The sequence below is a fragment of the Zootoca vivipara genome, chromosome 5, assembly GCF_963506605.1.
Source record: "Zootoca vivipara chromosome 5, rZooViv1.1, whole genome shotgun sequence".
Classification (NCBI taxonomy): Eukaryota; Metazoa; Chordata; class Lepidosauria; order Squamata; family Lacertidae; genus Zootoca; species Zootoca vivipara.
In genome coordinates, this window is record NC_083280.1 from 4,907,373 (window position 1) to 4,928,230 (window position 20,858).

General features: G+C 48.8%; 1 protein-coding gene across 1 annotated transcript in view; it reads left to right on the forward strand.

Annotated features, from left to right (window-relative positions):
- The window catches only part of PSMD1 (proteasome 26S subunit, non-ATPase 1), an 81,495-nt gene extending 69,253 nt beyond the window's left edge, over positions 1 to 12,242 (forward strand). Inside the window, exons 20-25 of the mRNA XM_035133918.2 lie at positions 784 to 953; positions 4,696 to 4,788; positions 5,714 to 5,806; positions 9,376 to 9,522; positions 10,594 to 10,749; positions 12,003 to 12,242. Coding sequence (XP_034989809.1) covers positions 784 to 953; positions 4,696 to 4,788; positions 5,714 to 5,806; positions 9,376 to 9,522; positions 10,594 to 10,740 — 650 coding nt within the window. The 3' untranslated portion in view covers positions 10,741 to 10,749; positions 12,003 to 12,242. The remainder of the gene's footprint in view (positions 1 to 783; positions 954 to 4,695; positions 4,789 to 5,713; positions 5,807 to 9,375; positions 9,523 to 10,593; positions 10,750 to 12,002) is intronic.
- The last annotated feature ends 8,616 nt before the right edge of the window (positions 12,243 to 20,858 follow it).

Consider the following 20,858-nt stretch of genomic DNA (forward strand, 5'->3'; position numbering starts at 1 on the left):
ATTCTGAGCAAGTTACCTCCGAATTCCTGGCGTTGGAGGGGAAATAATAAAGGAGACATGTTATTCTTGAGTTCTGAGAAACATCTGACTGACCGCTGTTTGCAAACACATCACTAAGCTAGAGCAACGGTTGCTTTGATCCTGGAGAGCTTCTTTTGCATTCTTACCCGCTTTCCAAGTGCTCACTGTGGTAGGTTCCTAGAGAGGGATCATAGAATCGTAGGGTTGGAAGGGACCACGGGGTTATCTAGTCCAACCCCCTGCAATGCAGGAATCCTTTGCGGGGCTCGAACCCAAAACCCTGAGATTAACAGCCTCAAGCGCTGCCCACTGATCTATCCCAGTGTTTCTAGGAATGACCGGCCACATCAGGCAAGTGATGGCTACCGCTCACTCTGAATGAGGATTTGCAAGAATTGTTCTAAGTAGGTGAACAAAAAGCAGTTGGCTTGTTAGCCCTGCGTCAGCCTTCAGGAACCTTGCATGGACACGGAATTGTAGCACCAAACATCTGCTGGGCACCAGATTGGGGAAGCCTGGTTTATACCCACCTAGTTTATGAACGCTTCAGTTTATGAACAGACTTCCGGAACCAATTGACAAGTTGAATTGACAAGGATGGGAGCAAGGAGGGTGAACTCTTTCTCCTGTCTTGTTCCTCCCAGTTTGATTTCCTTTTATTGTTTTATTTCAATGTTTGGTGTCTGCAGTGGCTCTTCTGGGCCCTTTGTTACCATCCAAGCAACCCTCCCCTCCTCTGTTTCTTTTGTGCTATCTCCCCAGGCGGCCACAACGTGACTATTTCTCTGCAGTCGAGGACTGGACACACACACATGCCTTCGGTGGTGGGCGTTCTGGTCTTCACCCAGTTCTGGTTCTGGTTTCCTCTCTCACACTTTTTGTCGCTGGCCTTCACCCCGACCTGCGTCATTGGCCTTAACAAGGACCTCAAGGTACGTCCTTCCAGGGGTTGAAATGGTATTGCGTCGATTCTTCAGGTATCTGAAGAAGTGTGCATGCACACGAAAGCTCATACCAATGACAAACTTAGTTGGTCTCTAAGGTGCTACAGGAAGGAATTTTTTTATTTTGTTCCAGTGAAGAAGAGTTTTAGAAGAGTTTGGTGCTGACCTATAAAGCCCTAAACGTCCTCGACCCAGTATTCCTCTAGGAGCATCTCTACCCCCATCGTTCTGCCCAGACACTGAGGTCCAGCTCCGAGGGCCTTCTGGCGGTTCCCTCACTGCGAAAAGTGAGGTTATAGGGAACCAGGCAGAGGGCCTTCTCGGTAAGGGCACCCGCCCTGTGGAAAGGAAATAAACAACTATCTGACTTTTAGAAGACATCTGAAGGCAGCCCTGTTTAGGGAGGTTTTTAATGTTTGATGTTTTATCATGTTTTTAATATTCTGTTGGGAGCCACCCAGAGTGGTTGGGGAAACCCAGCCAAATGGGTGGGGTATTAAAAAATATATTATTATTATCAGTTGTATAAATAGGTTTGGCCTTGTCTTGCTCCTGGGGTCTCTGCTTACAGTTGAGCATTGTGATCTCCCAGCAGCTGAGCTTGGTAGTACACATGCCTTGGAGCTAATATTTTATCATCTCCTTTAAAAAGGGAATTAAGTAATGGGTGATTTGAAAAGCCTTTTCCCCTCTTGCCTGAGACCCTGGAGAGGAACTGCTAGTCAGAGCAGGAAACACCAGCCTGGAAGGACCAATAATCCTACTCATTGCATAGCAGCTTCCTTATAATGGACAAGCAGGTGTTTTGCCTGCAGAAGGTACCTGGTTCAGTCTCCAGCGTCTCCTGTGAAAGGGACTTTAGGGAGCAGCAGCTACCTGGAGAAGCCCATCCTAGGCCAGGTAGATCAGTGGTCTGACCTCATCGCAAGTCTGTCCCCAAAACCAAGGCGATTGTTTGGTCCTCTTAACAGTTTCAGGGGAACCGCCTTCAGATTCTCAGTTTCCGCCTTCTCCTTAAGCCCGAACTGCTGATCTCTCTCCTCTTCATCTTCACCCTTTCAAATAGATTTGTGGGATGCAATTATATTCCCTTTCGTTAAGTTCGGGCGCCGTTTGATTCCTGTGGGCGAAAAGGGGAGCCAGCAGTGAGCACAGCATCACATTGGCACTCTCAAAGGTTAATCTTTCAAGCTTCCCCCTCTGAGAGGATATTGTGCCCCCAGCTATGGAAAGCATGATGAGAATCTGCATCAGCCAGTAGGCTTGAGGAGAAGGGAGCCGTTTCCTGGCAACGTTACAGAAAGTGATTGTAAATCGCCAGGGTCGTGGTAGGTAGTTTAAGATTCAGGGCTGAGGGCAGGTTTTGAAGTTGGCCTCCCTCTAGTAAAGGGGGGGGCGGGGGAAATGCAGAGCAAACTGAAGCCGCCCTCCCTTTCCTCCTCTGCCACTTCCTGAACGCTGCCGGAGACTTTTATCTCAGGGGTGGTTTAGGAAAAATGACTTGCCGGCTTGGAGAGTAGAGATGGTTTTATTTCGGACTCTGCCGCCGCAGAGTTGCACAGCCCTCTTAACACCATCCTCAAAATACAGTCCTTTGCTTTTATCCTTTTAACAGGCAGAACCAGGGCTGTGGGCATTCCTTGTACTTGCAGCTCCATCACCTTCAGCATCCTGAGAATATATATTTTTAAAAGACATTTGTAGGCTGCAAGTATCAGTTTCGGAATGTGCAAGAAGTGCCTGGTCAGAACCTGGGGGCTTCTGCCAGTAGGAGGAGAATACATTATATTTACAGTACCAATTTCAGGTTGCTTTTCTGCATCCTTCTCCAGCTTCTTGCCTTCCAGATGTTTTAAACTCAGCCATGCTGGGTGGTGCTAATAAGAGTTCTAGTCCCAAACCTCTGGAGGGCACTAGGTTGGTGAAGGACTCAGAAAAGCAATCACATTACTTTATCATGTGCTGGTCGGTGACCGTAATAAAGATTTACTACTACTACTATTACTACTTACTTTATCATGTGAACATATGGAGCTGTTTTTTGCTGAGACTATTGGTCCTTCTAGTCCAGTATTATCTACTCTGACTGGCAGCAGCTTTCTGCAGTCTCTGGAATAGAGACCATTCCCAAGCCTTGCTTCCTTGTATCTGGAGATGCTGGGGAGTGAAACTTGCCGCAACCCAATATCGCCTACTTTGACTGCCGGCATCCCTTCGAGGCGTTTGATGGAAGGTTTTCCAGAATTTTTAACTAGTAATCCCAGGGATTGAACTGATGACCTTCTGCGAGCAAAGCAGGTGCTCTACCACGGACCTAAGACTCCCTCCTTCAACTAAGTCCATTGAAGCTGTGATGTGGAGGACTGTAGACATTCCCAGGCAGGCCGGGCTGTGGGGTATGCTCTTGCCAAGCCTTCCCGAAGAGGGAGGTGCAGATTGAATTGCCAGGTGAAAATACCCAGTAAGGCAAGAAGCCTCTTCCTGACTTCTCTCTGCTTGCTGCCCAAATCTGCTTGTTCTTGGTTCTGCACAACCGCATCTGTGTTCATGGCCATGATTCAGAGCAACTGTGTCCTGGGGAAATCAAACCTGATGGAAATGCTGTCTCAGAAGTAAATCGGATTCTGCAACAACAGCAAGCCGAATTCAGCAATGTGTTTTGCAGGCTGGGCACATGCCACCTCTCTGCCCGAATTTCACATACCTCAGGCTACCTTTTTATCCCTGCAAATCCGGCAAGATCACCTTGAGCTGAACAATTGGTGCAGGCGGCAGATCGGTTCTCAGAGACAGACAGATGAGCGGATAAACCTGCTTTCTGCAGTCTCGTCTCAGTCTGTGAAGTACAAGATTGAACTCTCCACGATATGTAAAAAATATGTCCCTGCATGTAGGGGACTAGCTTATGTGAGAGATGGTTGTGTTAAGACCCTTTGAGGGCGGAGGGGACCGAATTACACAGGCCCCATGTGATACAGTCCACAAACACGCTCACCTGCTCTCAGTTATAATTTGGCCTTGGGAAGTCAGCAGCCAGTGGCCACGCTTAGCGAAGGCAGTCCTGCCAGTGTTACTTTAGGTACTTGTGCTTGATCCTAATTCAGGATCCGCACAATGAAGTTTGTAGGATTTTGACAGGCGTCACAGCAGGGAAGGAAATTGCAGGTGAAATCCCTCAGAAGACTGTCGAATAAAGTGTGTGTCTCTCCACTCCCCCCATCCTCCTTGGCCTTTTTAGTTCACTGTAACCGTTGCAAGATGCTCCTTCCGTCTTTTTAAGCATCCTTCCTGTAGCCTCATAGGGGCTAGAAACTTGGGCCATGTGTGAATGTGAGATTCTCAGGATGCTAAATTCTGAACCTGCCACCAAACCCCACACTTCTGTTTGCCCAGCCCTGCCTTCAGCATGCCTTTTTCCAGTCATAGCCGAAATGTGAAAAGCCAGGAAAGAAAGCAAGAGCATAAACAGTGCTGTATACCGTGTGGGAGCCAGTGAGAGCACAACTGCCTCACCGGGACTAAATTGCCTCGTAATGGAATAATGATGTTTCAGTCCCCTGGTGGCTCAGAAGCTTCCGGCTGGTGGCAGAGGCAGCCTTTGTGCTTCACCTGGCTTGTGTGCGTCTGCCAACGAGGGCACCGCACGAGGCTACCGCTTTGCTCTCCGGCCTCCCGCCATGCCTGTCCGACTTTGCCCTCCAAACTCTCTCTCTCTCTCTTCCTTTTGCAGATGCCAAAAGTGCAGTACAGATCCAACGTCAAGCCCTCCACGTTTGCCTACCCAGCCCCACTGGAGGTGCCAAAAGAGAAGGAGAAAGAAAAGGTGGGTGGGTGGGCGGCCTCCCTATGTCCATGTGGGTTGCTTGACAAAGGCCTTGTCACAGGATGGGCTGAGAGGAAGCCCTCGCCAGCGCTGGCTTTGTGCGCAGACAGGAGAAACAGTTGTCACTGCTGCTGCTGCTACATTGAGACCCCTTCACGTGTCTCGAGGCTTCTCTGCCCCTGAGATCAAAGCCGAAATTGCCCCTCTGCGCTATTTTACACAATGTGTGGTAGAAAACCTAAGTTTGCCCTGAAACGGTGTGCCTGGCGGGGAGCAGCGGGCAGTCCTGAATCCCTGATGCTTCCCTCCCTCATTTCAAACATACGTCATAAATTATGGGTGGAATTCAGTGGAGCACTAAGGAGATTGGTTGGTCGGTGTGAGCATCTCTGTTTGCCCAGCGGGGTGGTCTTCCCTCTCCTCCCCCCATCTTCTCGGGGAAAGCCCTCTTGCGCCAGCTTCCGCTAATGGCCCAGCATTAATTAATTAATTCATATTAATGGGCGTACACGGATATGTCAGAATGTAATGTGTGAATTAACCCTAAAAGCAGCCCTCTAAAGATGCTGCCTCTGCATGCAAAGAAAGGATACAAGGCCAACTGGAAGGCTCTCCCTGCTCCAGGGACTCTTTCAGAGAAGCATGGGAAGGCTCTTAAGGAGATTAAGAACTCCTGCTTGCTCACCCTCTGGAAACAGACCTTTTGAGAAGCAAGAGTGAGCTGGGCCTCCAAGTTTGGAGCCCTCTAATCTTGGGGGCTTCGTGGGCCATACACCCTTCTTCCACCCCCTCCACGCACGCGCACACACATTCTCTTCCCCCACTCCACTTGGGGCCTCCTGCCCCCTGCCATATCTGCGCCTGACCCTCAGAGCACCATTATTGGTTTGTTCTCCTGAAAGCCTTTTGTTGTTCTCATGCTCAGGTTTCTACTGCTGTGCTGTCCATCACAGCAAAGGCTAAGAAGAAGGAGAAGGAGAAGGAGAAAGAGAAGAAGGAAGAGGAGAAAATGGAAGTGGTGAGCCTGTAATCTTCCATCCTCAGAATCATCTTCCAGGGACGCTGTTCTGGGGCATTGATCTAGGAAGGAAGGGCCTCTGAGGCCACTTCACGGTGGTCAAACCTCTCTTCTTCTCTGTCAGTGGGTTCCTTAGGCGTCAGTAAGGATCTACCAACTCCATTCGGTGTCAGTCAATAGGGAGGCAACATTAAATTGACACCGCAGTTGGAAGAGAGAGAAGCAGTGAACTTAGTCTAACATCCCCGTGCTGTAAAGCACTAGTAAGATCTTAGCTATACTCTAAATCCAGCAAACACTGAATGAGTTCAGTCAATGTGGTTTCATCCCATAGCTAAGTGGCGTTTGCAGTTACCTTACGGTGGTACCTGAACTGAACGAGTTTATTTGGAAAAACCACCATGTTTTTGCCGAACCTTCAGGAAGCTCTCTGGCTTGCAGAGACTGTGGTGTCTGGAGCTTGTCAAGCATGGAGAGGGAGACAGAGGCCTAGCTATGGGCCGTGGGGCAGGGAGGGCCCTTATTTGCTCATCTCACTCTCTGGCCTTCAGTTGGGCCCCAGAGAAAGCCCCAAAGGAGTGGGAGACAGGCCGAAGAGGGGCAAAGATGTGACTGCAGCAAATGAGACAGAGGCGGTCTGATCCAAGCCGACCAGTTTCGGAAGTGGATGAGGAGGCTGCTTCTGAGGAGGGCAGCCTTGCTTCCACTCTGGCCAAGCTAACTTGAAGTGAGTTCTTTAGGAGAGGAGAACAGGCATGGGGAAATGCAAAACTGCATGCTGAGCTACATCAAATATTCCCATTTTTCGGTGTTCTCCAGGTATCTGGTTGGATTGTCCCGGGGCACTAATTTCTTCCTAAGAGGCTGAGATGTTGCCAGAGGAGGCTCCCTTTTTATTGCTCCTGATATTTGGGATCAGAGAAGAATCTTGCTGTTGCCACCACCCCAGGAGCCTCTTGGGGCCTCCACCTTCCTTTGTAGCACGTGGCCTGGATCACTTGCTCGAGTCATTTGCTCAGAAGGTGCCTTGGGGTGGCGCTCCCAACCCATTTCTCTCTCTGATAGGTGCAGGGCCAGTGTTGAGAGACTGACCCATACCCCAGCAGAAACCCCTGGCCCCACTGCTCCTTGCTGTCCCTCCCTGTTCTTCTGCCCAGGGTGGGTGAGCAGCAAGCTGTGTTCCCTCCCACCCTGGCTTGTCCTTTGATTTTGGGGGGGGTGGGGGTGGCATGAACTGGGACCAGAGGTGAAGGCCAAGCAGTCAAGGGGGCAGTAGGAGCAGTGGGGAGAACTAGATAAGGGAAGCCAGCATTTATTTGCTGCAGCCTTCCCTAGTAGTTCTGGACTACAACTCCCATCATTCCCCGCAAGCGCAGCCATCACCCTCCAGTTGTAGTCCTGAACATCCGGGGAAGCTGATAGACCACTTGAAGGAGCTTTCATGTGCAGCTATCCTTCCATCTGAAGGACAGGACATTCTTTATTAGTACCCCCACATTGCCAAGCAATGTGGGTTTAAGGAGGGCACTAAAGATTTTTGCGACTTATTGCCATTTTAATCATCTGTCTATCAACCACTCCAAGTCCAAAGTACTGATATTTTCAAGGAGTCAAAAACTTTATACATGGAAACTGGAGGGCACGAAAATCGAACAAGTACATAAATTTAAATATATAGGAATTTATTTTCAATATAATTTAGGGTGGAAAGCGCAAGTTGAATACCTTCAAAACAAGACAAAAGCCCTATCGCACTCCCTCCTCCGTTTTTTCTATTCTGAGGGGGCCTTATTCATCCCTGCGGCCTTGAAAGTGTATAGCAACAAAGTGATGGCCACAATGGCCTATGCTGCACCTTTATGGGCGGCCTTTGCAAATCTCTCACCTTTAGAGTCGCTTCAAAGCCAATTCTTACGCCGACTTCTAAAATTACCAACATGCGTAAGTAATGCGGCTATTCGCTTAGAAATGAAGATCCCCTCAGTGGGGTTAGTTTTATGGAGGCGAGTTTTGATTTATTGGATATCCCTATGGCATAAACTCCCGAACCACTATCTCATTCAATGCATGTGACGGGATGACTTCACAAATTTGTGGTCAGGAAAAATCCATGCCAAATTGCTGTCCTATGAGATCTCGCCCACTGAATTGCTCAAACTGGATCTAAATGCGGCAAAAAGGTGTATAAATCAAAGGCTGGATGATGCGGAGCTATACCAAAATTTCTTAGCTGGTGGTGGAGTCTGCTCGCCGTTAAATTTCAGCATAACCCCTATTTACCGTGCTCCGTCCTATTTAACATCGCTTACGGCCGCGTCTCACCGATATGCCTTCATTAAAGCTAGGTTCAATGTTTTTCCAACTAACGTGCTGAGACATAGATTTACTAAGGGCCAAGTCTCTTCAATGTGTGCTTGTGAAATTAAAACATCTGAATCTCTACATCATGTTATGTTTATCTGCCCTATGTACAGTTTGGCTCATGCTAGCATACTAAACTCCATAATCCAGCCTATGGCTGACAAACCAGTTGACCTACAGCTTGCCTGGGTTCTTCAAGATGTGGATCCTTATATTACTCTACAGGTTGCTAAATTCCTAACAGCCGTCCTCTCGTACAAGAGACGGAATGGAATGTTAGCTGATTATTTATAGTTATAAGAATTTTCTATAATGACATCAGATATTGATTTTAGCGTAGTGCCTAAATTTTTAATCATAATCTTAAACTTTTCTTTTTGAATTGTTAATATTTGTCCTTGTGAGCCGTGAATTGTGTTATATTATTTGTGGCTTGTACGAGTCCGCTGTTTTATTTGATTTATTTTGTTGTGTTGTGTTTTATGATGGGCGTAAAGCCGAATAAACATCTTTTGGTTTGGCACATCAAAAAAAGGGGGGGGAGTGGTTTCCCCAAGACCACCCGGTGAGTTCATAGCCGAGTCAGGAAACTGAAGCTGAAGCCTGTCTGGCTCTTGCCACTCTCCTCTGTCTTCCGCTCCGGCCACCTTGAACTTTGTGTCCTTTTGGCTCCGGGGTGTCTTCTATTGTCCGGGCAACTTTTCTTCCCAACTCTCTGGGAACTGAAAGCCCTTTTCCTGTGTTGTCCAAACATGTGGCAGTACCTGTGGGGGGGGGGGACATGACACAGGCGCAGAGGCATTTTAACAAGGCTGAAGGAAAGCCTTCCTTCCACCGGCCCACGAGGGGAGCAAAGTGTACCTGAAGTAGCCTCCAGAGAACTATCAATCCCGGCCGATTTCTCACTGCTGCCATCTTTGGAGACAGCTTCATGGCTCAGAAAAACACCCATTGTTGAGCTTTGGACAGGACAGGATAAAGTTCTGCTGCTTTTTAAAATTTGTAGTCAGCCCATTAAGGCTGCCTGGCGTGCCTGGATTTTGGCTTCATTTTGCTTTATTATTCATTGACATGGAGCACATCTGTGCTGGTACGAAGGCTGGACGACGGGCAGGTTCTGCTGCCTTGCTTTGGCTCCTGGTCCTGTCCTCTCGTATGTATTTGGTTGTGTGTGTTTCTAACGCCTCCTTCCTCCCGTCCCCAAACAGGACGAAACCGAGAAGAAGGATGAGAAGGAGAAGAAAAAGGAGCCCGAGCCGTCCTTCCAGCTCCTTGACAATCCGGCCCGGGTGATGCCCGCCCAGCTCAAGGTCCTCACCATGCCGGAAAGCTGCCGATACCAGCCCTTCAAGACTGTGAGTCGAATGCATATCCCTCCATCGATGACCCTCTTTACACCATAAAGCAGGGGATGGGGGACCTGTGGCACTCCCTGGGTGTTGTTGGACTTTACGACCCATCAGCCCCACCCAGCATGGCTCCTGAGCAGGGGGACGCTGTGACTTGTAGTCCAGCAGCATCTGGGGGAGAGGGGGTGACAGATTCCTCCCACCCACCGTAAGTCATTGATTTAACATCATTGGCTTTGAGCAGGTTTAATCATATTTAATCATAGACCCTTCACTAGAAGGCTTTAAAACAAGATTGGTCAAATTCATGGAGGAGAGGCCTATCCATGGCTACTCTCCCCATATGGACCTACCCAGACCCTGCGATCATCATGAGAGGCTCTTCTTCATGTGCCTCCTCTATGAGAGGTCTGGAGGGTGGCAACACGAGAACAGGGCCTTTTCTGTGGTGGCTCCCTAGGGAGGTTTGCCTGATGCCTTCATTATACACTTTTAGGTGCCAGGCAAAAATTTAAAAATATGGTATGGCACGAGCTGCCATGGAAATGAAACAACTATCTGACTTTTAGCAGACATCTGAAGGCAGCCCTGTATCAAAATTTTTAATGTGTGATGTTTTACAATTTTTTATATATGCTGTAAGCTGCCCAGAGTGGCTGGGGAAACCCAGCCAGGTGGGTAAGGTAATAATAATAATAATAATAATAATAATAATAATAATAATAATAATAATAATAAATTTTGAAAGTGTGGTGCATTGAAAAAAAAGTTTGGGAAGTCTCTCTGCTAGGTGAGCGCCAGTGGGCCATTTCCAGTCGCCATTACCTTGGAGAGGCTGGACTTCTTTGCCCTCTCCTGTGTCGTGCAGATGTCCCTTTCCTGGGCAGGGTGCCAGAATGGGGGCAGTGATTGTCAGGGGGCTAAATTTAGCTGCAGCCGTAATTCAACAAGGGGGTGGGGCCAGCGCTTGCCCCCTCCCCCCCTGCTCTGGATTGGCTGGCTTGTAATGCAGCTTTCGCATGACCCTGACTCAGCCTTGGGGAATCTTGAACTCACTTGGTGCTCCTCTTTTCCCAGCTTTCCATCGGTGGCATCATTGTCTTGAGAGACACCAGCGAGGACACAGAAGAGCTGGTGGAGCCCGTGGCTGCCCATGGGCCGAAGATTGAGGAGGAGGAGCAGGAACCGGAGCCTCCGGAGCCTTTTGAATACATTGATGACTAAGGCATGGAGGTACATAAGAAGGAGGCGTCCCTGCCTGGGCTGAACCTAACCCAAGACAGTGCCCCTCCCAGGTGCCCCAGAGGCAATCACATGTGCAGGGTACGATGGAGCTTGCCATATTCTAATATTCAGAGGTATGCTGCCTTTGGATGTGGAAGCTCCATTACTGTCATTCAGGATCAATAGCCAACGAGAAGCCAGTTGACAGAGTTGCCCAATGACAGGGCTGGCCTTGACATTATGTGGCAACAAGCCCCATGTTGAGGAAAGCCAGGCTTTGCTCTTATCCACCTGGAAGCTGCTCTCAAAACAACAAGAACAGGGCGACATTCACTAGCTTTCTAAAATCCAGTAGATTTGAGCTAGTTTCTGCACAGAGAACTGCACACAAAACCGGCAAGTAGCTGTTGAGAACTGAGTGGGGCTGAGCAGAGTGTAGAATTCTCAGAGCTGCCTATACCAGTCGGCTCCATTGTTCCCTGGGCCATTTCATTCCCACAGGCAGCCTTGTGCCTTAGCCAGAGCTGTGCCTCTTCTGCAGCATGACAGGAGGCAGCGTGGCAGGTCCTGGGTGTCAACTCTGGATTCCTGGACTGGTGTTGACGGCTTTTGCCAGGCTAGATGGCTCAGGGGGGTCGGCTTCAATTTCTGCTTTGACTGGGTCTGCTAAAACCCAAGCTTCACCTTCAGGTTTCTTGTAGACCTGGCTGTTAATCAACTGCAATCTTTGGAGCAGGGGAGTTAGAAGCCTGTTTGCCATATCTCCAGCTTTGGTGGTCACAGCGACTTAATCACAAATGATGACCTTGCAGGCAAGTTCGTGGCTGAAGAAATCAGACGGTTTGGCTCCCCCCCTCCCCCAAAAGCAAGTCGTGTTCTGGAAGCATTTTTCTTGAACCGCTGAAATGATGTGCATGCGTTGCAAGCTAACCTGAAGAATAGGAATGGTTTGCTTTCAAGGTGCTTGCTCCAGGAAGCCCCTTTGGCTGGCCGGCTCCTTAGGCCTTCCTCAACCTCTGGACTGCAGTGCAAAAACATTTGAGGGCACCAGCTTGGGGATGAGGCTGGAATAGGTCACCCAGTAAAACATTTCAAAGAATAGCCCTGGAAGAGGGATGAGACCGCCGCCGTTTCATCTCTGCAGCTAAGCGAGGCTGGGCCCAGAATTGGAGGAAGCCACCGTGTGGTGGTAGAGCTGTGGTTGCCACTAACTCCTTCCCTTTTTTTGTCCCCGCTGTCCTTTATTTTTCTCCCCCTACTAGGGCCCTTAAAGGAAGCTTGGTGCGCATTACGTCTGATATTGAGGAAACGGCCCAGAGGAGGCTCTTGCTGCAGCCTGCAGCTCAGTGCATGCTCTGTCGCTTCTGTGCTGACCGACAGCAGGCAGTCCACATTTTATGGGTGACAAAAGGAAAAACCTATGCTCTCTTTAGTGTACTCTTTCACGAGAAACCAGTTTTCAAAATAAATAAATTGAAAAACCCAGGCGGTGGCTTTGTTCTTTGTTATTTCTTGCCTGCAACTTTGGAAAGAAAGTTTCACAGCATCACCTGACTTTGTTCCTCCATAATGTTTTTGACACCAGGGAAACTTTCGGCCTTGAAGAGTACATTTTGTTAATGTTACAGGTAGGTAGCCGTGTTGGTCTGAGTCGAAGCAAAATAAAAAAATTCCTTCAGTAGCACCTTAAAGACCAACTAAGTTTATATTTTGGTATGAGCTTTCGTGTGCATGCACACTTCTTCGTGTGTATCTGAAGAAGTGTGCATGCACACGAAAGCTCATACCAAAATATAAACTTAGTTGGTCTTTAAGGTGCTACTGAAGGAATTTTTTTATTTTACATTTTGTTAATGTGTTGATACAGACTCTCTGTCCTGCCCTGGGTAACTTTGGGTGCTGCAATATCCTTTGTTGGGTTCTGACACACACCCCCTCAAACATACCTTCGTACCCGATGACCTCTGAGTCTGGGCTGTAGAAAGGCAGTTCATGCAGGCTGAGGTCTCGGGGTAAATGCTCAAGCGGATGGTATATTTATGCCTCCAAAAGCCCTTGGTGGAATATCTGCATCTTGGGCATCTGCTCAGAGGCCTTTAACATTGGAAAGGGCCTTATATCAGACCGGCTAGTAAGAGCCGGTGTGTCGTAATGGTTAGAGTACTACACTGGGACCTGGTACTCGATCTGGTACGCAGGCTGAGACCCTACCTGCCCGCAGACTGTCTCACCAGAGTGCTGCATGCTCTAGTTATCTCCTGCTTGGACTACTGCAATGCGCTCTACGTGGGGCTACCTTTGAAGGTCACTCGGAAACTGCAATTAATCCAGAATGCGGCAGCTAGACTGGTGACTGGGAGCGGCCGCCGAGACCATATAACACCGGTCCTGAAAGACCTACATTGGCTCCCAGTACGTTTCCGAGCACAATTCAAAGTGTTGGTGCTGACCTTTAAAGCCCTAAACGGCCTCGGTCCAGTATACCTGAAGGAGCGTCTCGACCCCCATTGTTCAACCCGGACACTGAGATCCAGCGCCGAGGGCCTTCTGGCGGTTCCCTCACTGCGAGAAGCAAAGCTACAGGAAACCAGGCAGAGGGCCTTCTCAGTAGTGGCGCCCACCCTGTGGAACGCCCTTCCATCGGAGGTCAGGGAGATGAACAACTACCTGACATTTAGAAAACACCTAAAGGCAGTCCTGTTTAGGGAAGTTTTTAATCTGATATTTTAATGTATTTTTATATTTGTTGGAAGCCGCCCAGAGTGGCCGGGGAAACCCAGCCAGATGGGCGGGGTCTGTATGTATAAATAAATAAATAAAATGGTTCAAATCCCCACCCAGCCAGGAAGCTGGCTGGGTGCCACTGGGGACCAGTCACTGCTTCTCATCCTAGCCTCCCTCACAGGGTTGTTGTGGGGATTAAAGGAAAGGTGGGGAGAAGAACCCTGTCCACCGCCTTGAGCTCCCTGAAGGAAAAGGTTGCATATAAATGCAATTAATTAAAAAATAAACAAGGAGAATCCAAGGCATAGGAAGGGCACAACTGGGTCACGCACTGCTATAAAGCTGCTGTGTGCAACCGCCATTTTAATAGAAGTGATGTCTCGGCAGCATTAAGAGAATCTTGTGTGAAAACAGCCGCCCGCATGTAGAGGGTGTCTGGGTGGTGGAGGAAGGATAAACTCTGCATTCTTTCCCCTCTCTTATCTTCTTGGGATAGGTTTGCTCTCCAGATGTGGTCATTCCGCTTTGTAGAGAGTTCTTCACATCTTTCCCGCCTGCCTCCTAATTGGGGTCCGACCTTCAGACGACTGTTGTCTCCTGGAATGTCTCGTCCCAGAAACAGCAACCCTAAAGATGCCTTAAGAATAGAGTCATGGTCTAAAGTTGACAGCAGAGATGGAGCTGAGTTTTCTTTTCCATGAGATCCCAGATAAAGGGACAAGGTTTTCAGGGCATTATCATTACTTCCAACGCGTAATGGAAATGGCATGAATATTTGAAGGGGGAAACCCCTTCCTGCTCCCTTTCCCCTCTCCCCAGGGTGTGCATCATTTCATTGGGACATGATAGGTGTTGATTAGAGCAGGCTTTCTGGGGAAGCAGGGAGACAGTGGTGAACTTTTGCAAGTGTTGCTGCAGGAGGTAAAAGGCGGCCACTCCCTGAGAGAGGAAATGAATGAGAATTTCCAGTGGGATCCCTGGGCCTGTAAACACAGACAGAAACCCAGCACATTCCCTGCATCAAGTGTGGCGAGGGATTGCTTCACCTGTTGGATTTAGAATCATAGAATCGTAGAGTTGGAAGAGACCACAAGGGCCATCCAGTCCAACCCCCTGCCAAGCAGGAAACACCATCAAAGCATTCTTGACATGTGCCTGTCAAGCCTCTGCTTAAAGACCTCCAAAGAAGGAGACTCCACCACACTCCTTGGTATCAAATTCCACTGTCGAACAGCTCTTACTGTCAGGAAGTTCTTCCTAATGTTTAGGTGGAATCTTCTTTCTTGTAGCTTGAATCCATTGCTCCGTGTCCGCTTCTCTGGAGCAGCAGAAAACAACCTTTCTCCCTCCTCTATATGACATCCTTTTATATATTTGAACATGACTATCATATCACCCCTTAACCTTCTCTTCTCCAGGCTAAACATACCCAGATCCCTAAGCCGTTCCTCATAAGGCATCGTTTCCAGGCCTTTGACCATTTTGGTTGCCCTCTTCTGGACACGTTCCAGCTTGTCAGTATCCTTCTTGAACTGTGGTGCCCAGAACTGGACACAGTACTCCAGGTGAGGTCTGACCAGAGCAGAATACAGTGGTACTATTACTTCCCTTGATCTAGATGCTATACTCCTATTGATGCAGCCCAGAATTGCATTGGCTTTTTTAGCTGCTGCATCACACTGCTGACTCATGTCAAGTTTGTGGTCAAACAAGCTTGACATTTCTACCTGTTGTGCAGCTGTTCAAGGTGCAGGAGCTCTGCTCGGAAAACTAATATTCAGTGTTCGTATTGGAGCATCTCAACTTCTCAAAGAGGTTTTCTCATAATTCTTAACAGCCATGTAATCTAAACCAAAAGTATCCCCGCCAGCCCCGTCACAGGAAACTGAGCTTGTAGCTTCACTTTAGTCACCTTGAATGTTTTGTGCCTGAGGTGAGATTTGAACTCGTCTCAGACCTGGTTCACGGTTCACTCTGGCAACCGTCGACACTGAACAGGAGAGCTTGCCAGTCTTAGATAACTCACTGACATGAAGGTCAGATGAAAGGAGCAGTCCTGTACCTACTCAAGAGTAATCCCCATTGAACTCAATGGGACTTGTTTCTGTGTAGGCACATGTAGAATTGCACTATTATTGTGCCTGATCCAGCACCAGGATGAAAAGTTTGGTTATCGGAGTGTTCGTGGTTCATACTTAAGTCGTTTGTATTTTGAAGGCTCTTCCAAGTAAAGCCTTTCCTAAAAGGGTTCTCTTGCACAAAAACGAGTTAATTTAAACCCACAATTGGTGTAATTCCAGGGTCTGGGAAATAACTTTGGCGCTCTTTGCCACGCCACCCATTAATAATGCCTCCCTTCTTGGTTTGTATCCTGCCCTTCATTCCAAGCATCCCAGGAAAGTAGGTTAGGCTGAGAAATAGTGGCTTGGCCCCAGGACATCCAGTGAGTTTTGCTGCTGAGGGAGAATTTGAACTCGGGAATCCCAGGTTCTGCTCTTAATAACCTAGAAGCTGGAAGCTAACAGCAAATTTGGAGTGTGCCTCATTGACTACCTTTCCTCTAACCACTAGACCACACTGCCTCACTTTGACGGGATCAAGAAGCTTCACGTAAATTATTTATTTCATTTCATAAAATTTAAACACTGTGTGATTGTTTTTTGTTTTAAAAAACCCCAGCAGTTTACAAAAAGGTACGGTAAATCAAGAAAATTGCAGCAATAATTTAAAACACATAGAAGTTAAAATACTAAAACAGATTAAAATTACAGTGGTACCCTGCAAGACGGAACGCCTCGCGCAACGAAAAAATCGCAAGACGAAACTGTTTTGCGGTTTTTTTGAAGACTTGCAAAACGAAGTCGTCTATGACTGTGCTTCGCAAGACGAAGCAGCCTCGCGACGGGAAGGGAAGCCGCCGCCGCCGCTTACCTTTAGAACTCCGCCGCCGCGCCCGGGGCTTCTGCCTCCTGCGGCGGCGCTCATGGTGGCCTCCGCGGCTCCGGCCTTGCCCTCCTTGGCGGCCTCCGCAGCCCTGGCCTTGCCCTCCTCGGCGGTCATGGCAGCCTCCACAGCTCCTCCCCGGCAGGCTGGCGGGATCCGACAGGAGCAGCAGCGGGGCTCAACCAGGCGGCCCTTGGCGGCAACAGCGGCGGCGCCTGAAGGAGCGGAGGCTGCGGCGGGAGGAGACCCCTGGCCCTCCTGCTTCCCCCTCCCCAGAGCCTTAAAGACTTCCGGCCGTGGCGGGTGAGTCGGCACCTTTTTTTTTGCGCTTCTTTTTTGCCCATAGGAATGCAGTAATTAAATTTCAATCCATTCCTATGGGAAACCGCGCTTCGCAAGACGAAATTTTCGCAATACGAAACGACTCGTAGAACGAATTTCGTCTCGCGAGGTACCACTGTACATTAAATCCACACCTTCTGGTCGAGGCCAGGTGGGCCTCTGTTAAAAAAATATTAAAAATAAGGGAGAAGGTTTCTATCTAGTCTTCATGTTGTTGAGCTACTTTTCTATGTGCAGGGATCTTTAAAAATAAAAATGGGCCTGAACTGAATTGTGTGAAACATCACCTACAACCTGAAGTGGCCCAGCCCAGACAGGTTCAGCATCTCACTGGCGTTTTGTGACCCAGGCCTTTTTTTCTTTCAATAACCACCTTTTAGCAAAAAACTTTTTCTTCCATTCTGCACGGGGGCCTCCCCATCCATCTTGCTGCTTGGACAACCCACCCGCTCGTTGCTTTAGGGCACTGGCAATCGTTGTCATCCCCCCCCCAAACCGCTGCCGCCCAGTTTTCCTTTGCTAAATGTTTTTCCAACTTTTTGATTTATTGTCGATGAAGTTACATTTCAGCAAAACAAACCTGACTGTTCTTGGGCACCAGGCTTCTTGGCAAGACCCGGCGCCTGTTTGGAGGGAGCGCTGAATCTTCCTACATAAATACTTGTGGAAAAGCAGACACTCCCCAGCGCTGAGAAAAAGCGAAGATTGCAAAACTGGTCCTCCTCCTGCGATTACAGGTTCCAGATCTCTGGCCACTTGAACCCCTAACCAGAAGGCTAATCCTCAAAACCTTTTATAGCCTGGCCAATTTCCTTGGCCATTAATTCTGCGCTTAATGCAGATTCATGGGTCCTAGCCTCTGGAGTAGCACAAAACGAGATTGCTGCTTCTTTCAGAAATCTGAAGCTGGCTATCATCGCCTCTCACAATCTTCTCTGCTCCAGGCCAAGCCTGTCCAGTTCCCTGATAAGGCTTGGTTGAGGCTCCTTCAATCCAACTCACCTGGGCAGGGTGTATGGGGGTCATAGTGCCCAGGTGACAAGACATCCCCCCCCCCCCAGTATGAGTGTCACTGATGTGGTACAAAGGAAAGCAGAGCAAGACGTTCGGCACCACCTTGCCTGAAGGAGGCGTACAAGGCGCCATCCAACTGCCTTAAGGACTCCACTCCGGATTTGTGTAGGGTTTACTCCTTCGCCTTTTTTCTCCCCCCCACCCAAGATGTCCCACAAGGCAGCGGGTAGCAGCCTTTATAGTAGTTGTTGTCATTTAGTCATGTCCGACTCTTTGTGACCAGAACACGCCAGGCACTCCTGTCTTCCATTGCCTCCCGCAGTTTGGTCAGACTCATGTTGGTGGCTTCGAGAACACTGTCCAGCCATCTCATCCTCTGTCGTCCCCTTCTCCTTGTGGACCCAACATCAGGGTCTTTTCCAGGGAGTCTTCTCTTTCCATGAGGTGGCCAAAGTCTTGGAGCCTCAGCTTCAGGATCTGTCCATCCAGTGAGCACTCGGGGCTGATTTCCTTCAGAATGGATGGGTTTGATCTTCTCGCATGTATAGTTAATAACATCAGAAGAGCCTGCTGGATCCGGCCAGTGGTCCATCAAGCCTAGCATCCCGTACTCACAAGTGGCCGACCAGATGCCTCAAGCAGGATTCGAACACAGGAGCAGCTCTCCTCTCCTGCAGTTTCCAGCAAGTGGCATTCAGAAGTTCTGGACACCTTTCCTCCCAAGTAGGCGATGAGCAGGGTTTTAACTTTGGAAAGGCAGTGTACAAATAAAAGGATGGATGGATGGATGGGAAGGTGGTGAGAGAGGTGCAGAATGTAAGAGACAGTGAGAGAGATGCCGAATGTAAGAGACAGACTAAACTGTTACCTTCTGGGGGCTGATTGGTGTTGTGGTCCAGAACATCTGGAGGGCACCTGCTTGGCAAAGCCTGCTCAGACTTGGGTGGCTGGTTGCTGTGTAGTGCTGGTCGTGACATGAAGCCAGCCCTCCTGGTTAGGGCTAATTGTGGAGGAAATGTGAGTCGTCTCCTGGGGCTGCTTGCAGAGAAACCGCCCCTCTGGCTGGTGTGCCAGCAGCTAATTAGTGCGCCTGATGTTTGTCTTCTGCAGGAGCCTGGGAACGAGGGAGGGATGGCGGCAGCGGATCCCATGGCAGGAAGGAGCTCTGATCTTCCCTCCTTTCTCACTGATTCTCGGAAGCCTGGGCAGAGTGCCAAGGTTGTTTTCCTGGGGTGAAGATGCTTGCTTGCTTGCCCACCCACCCACCCAAAGTCCAGTGCATTTATAAATCAATGCAAAGGCACCCGAAGACTCTGGTCCTCTGAAGCAAACACATGGCCGGATGACACCCAAATATTTATCAATTAAATTTGATACAATTTAGGTGCTGTTTTATGGCAGTAAATCAATAGTACTGCAAAACAATTAAAAACATTTAAAATACAGTGGTACCTCTACTTACGAATTTAATGCGTTCCGAACACACCTTCGTAAGTCGGAAAAATTTGTAAGTCGAATCCCATAGGAATGCATTGGAAAAAAAATTTGTAAGTAGAAGCAACCCTATCTAAAAATTCGTAAGTAGAAAAAATCCTATCTAAACTGCATCCAAGATGGCGGACGGAGCTCCATTCGTAAGTAGAAACATTCGTAAGTAGAGTTATTCGTAAGTAGAGGTGCCACTGTAACGGCAGTTGACAGTAAAAGTGATGAAAGCTTGTCAACATTTGTGTGTCGGGAAAGGCTTATCTAAAGACAAATGTTTTAAGCCTTGCAGGGGTTTGTACTAGTCCATCCTTGAGGTCCCAGTCCCAACTCTACAATTCTGTGGTAAAAACAAAAAAGGGATTCTGAATTCACTCCCACACACCCAAGGATCTCTCCAAACTGGATGAATGGTAAATGTGGTTCACTGTGTCTGTGAGCAAAATATAATGGGAGGCCGAGGGAAAGAGAGAATGTAAAATGGTCTTCACACAAACACCGATGGGATCTGAATTGGTGGTGACTGAGAAAGAGATTTTGGGGTGGTGGTGGATCAGTTAATGGAAGCGCTGACCTATTGTCCAGCAGCTGTGAAAAGGGTGGATTCTCTGCCAAGGATCATGAAGGAAGGGATTGAGAACTGAAACCGTCTCTGTGGTGATGCCTTTATGGTTGGTCAAATTGGTTGCCCCACCTCAGAAAGAAGGATGCAGAGCTGGGAGAGGTGAAGAACGGGGTGACTGAAATGAACAGGGGGGACGGCAATGCCTTTATAGGGTTTCTCTCCTTTTCTCAAAATACTAGGAGCCAGGGCTGTGTGTCTCAACGAAGCTAAAGGGTAAGAGATTCAGGACCCAGGAGCTGGTGGGAGAGTAGTGTTTAGAGTGTTGGGACTAGAACTTGGGAGAGATCTGAGTTCAGATCCCCACTCTGCCATGAAGCTCTCACTGGGTGACCTTGGGAGCCAGCCAGTCGTCTCCCTCTCAGCCCTGCCTACCTCACAGGGTTGTTGTGGGGATTAAATGGGGAGAGGACGGAGAACCTTGGGAGCCACCTTGGGCTCCTTGGAGGAAAAGTTGGGATAGAAATGCAACAAATTAAATAATCAATAAAGGAAACCTTTCTACATAAGAGTACATGCATAGTTAAACTATGGGCTTCCCCCCCCAATAGTGGCCGTGATGCCCATCAACTTAGTTGGCATAGAAAGGGGGGGGTAGACAGATCACGGCTATCGGCGGCTATTGGCAATCTGTGAACCAAGCTCCGCTATCAGACACAACATGCCTCTGAATGCCAGTCCTGGGAAGCACATGGGCGGGTAGGGGGGACAGTCTGCTGCTGTGCGCTCCTGTCCCGCTTGTGGGCTTTTCGCAGGTATCAGGTGCTAGACTAGACGGGCCCCCTTTAGTCTGATCAAACGGCCAGCCTCTTCTAGTGTTTATACTCCAAGAAAGCTCTGGGCTTATCCCAGAATGTCTCTCCATTAAGTGGATGTGAGGGCTGTGTGCATTTTGCTTGCACTGAAATGGGAAGCCTAGGGCTCAATCTGCAGTGAAAGCAGCATCAGACCGGGAAAGGCCTCCTCTAGGATGCTCTCGAGCCTGGAA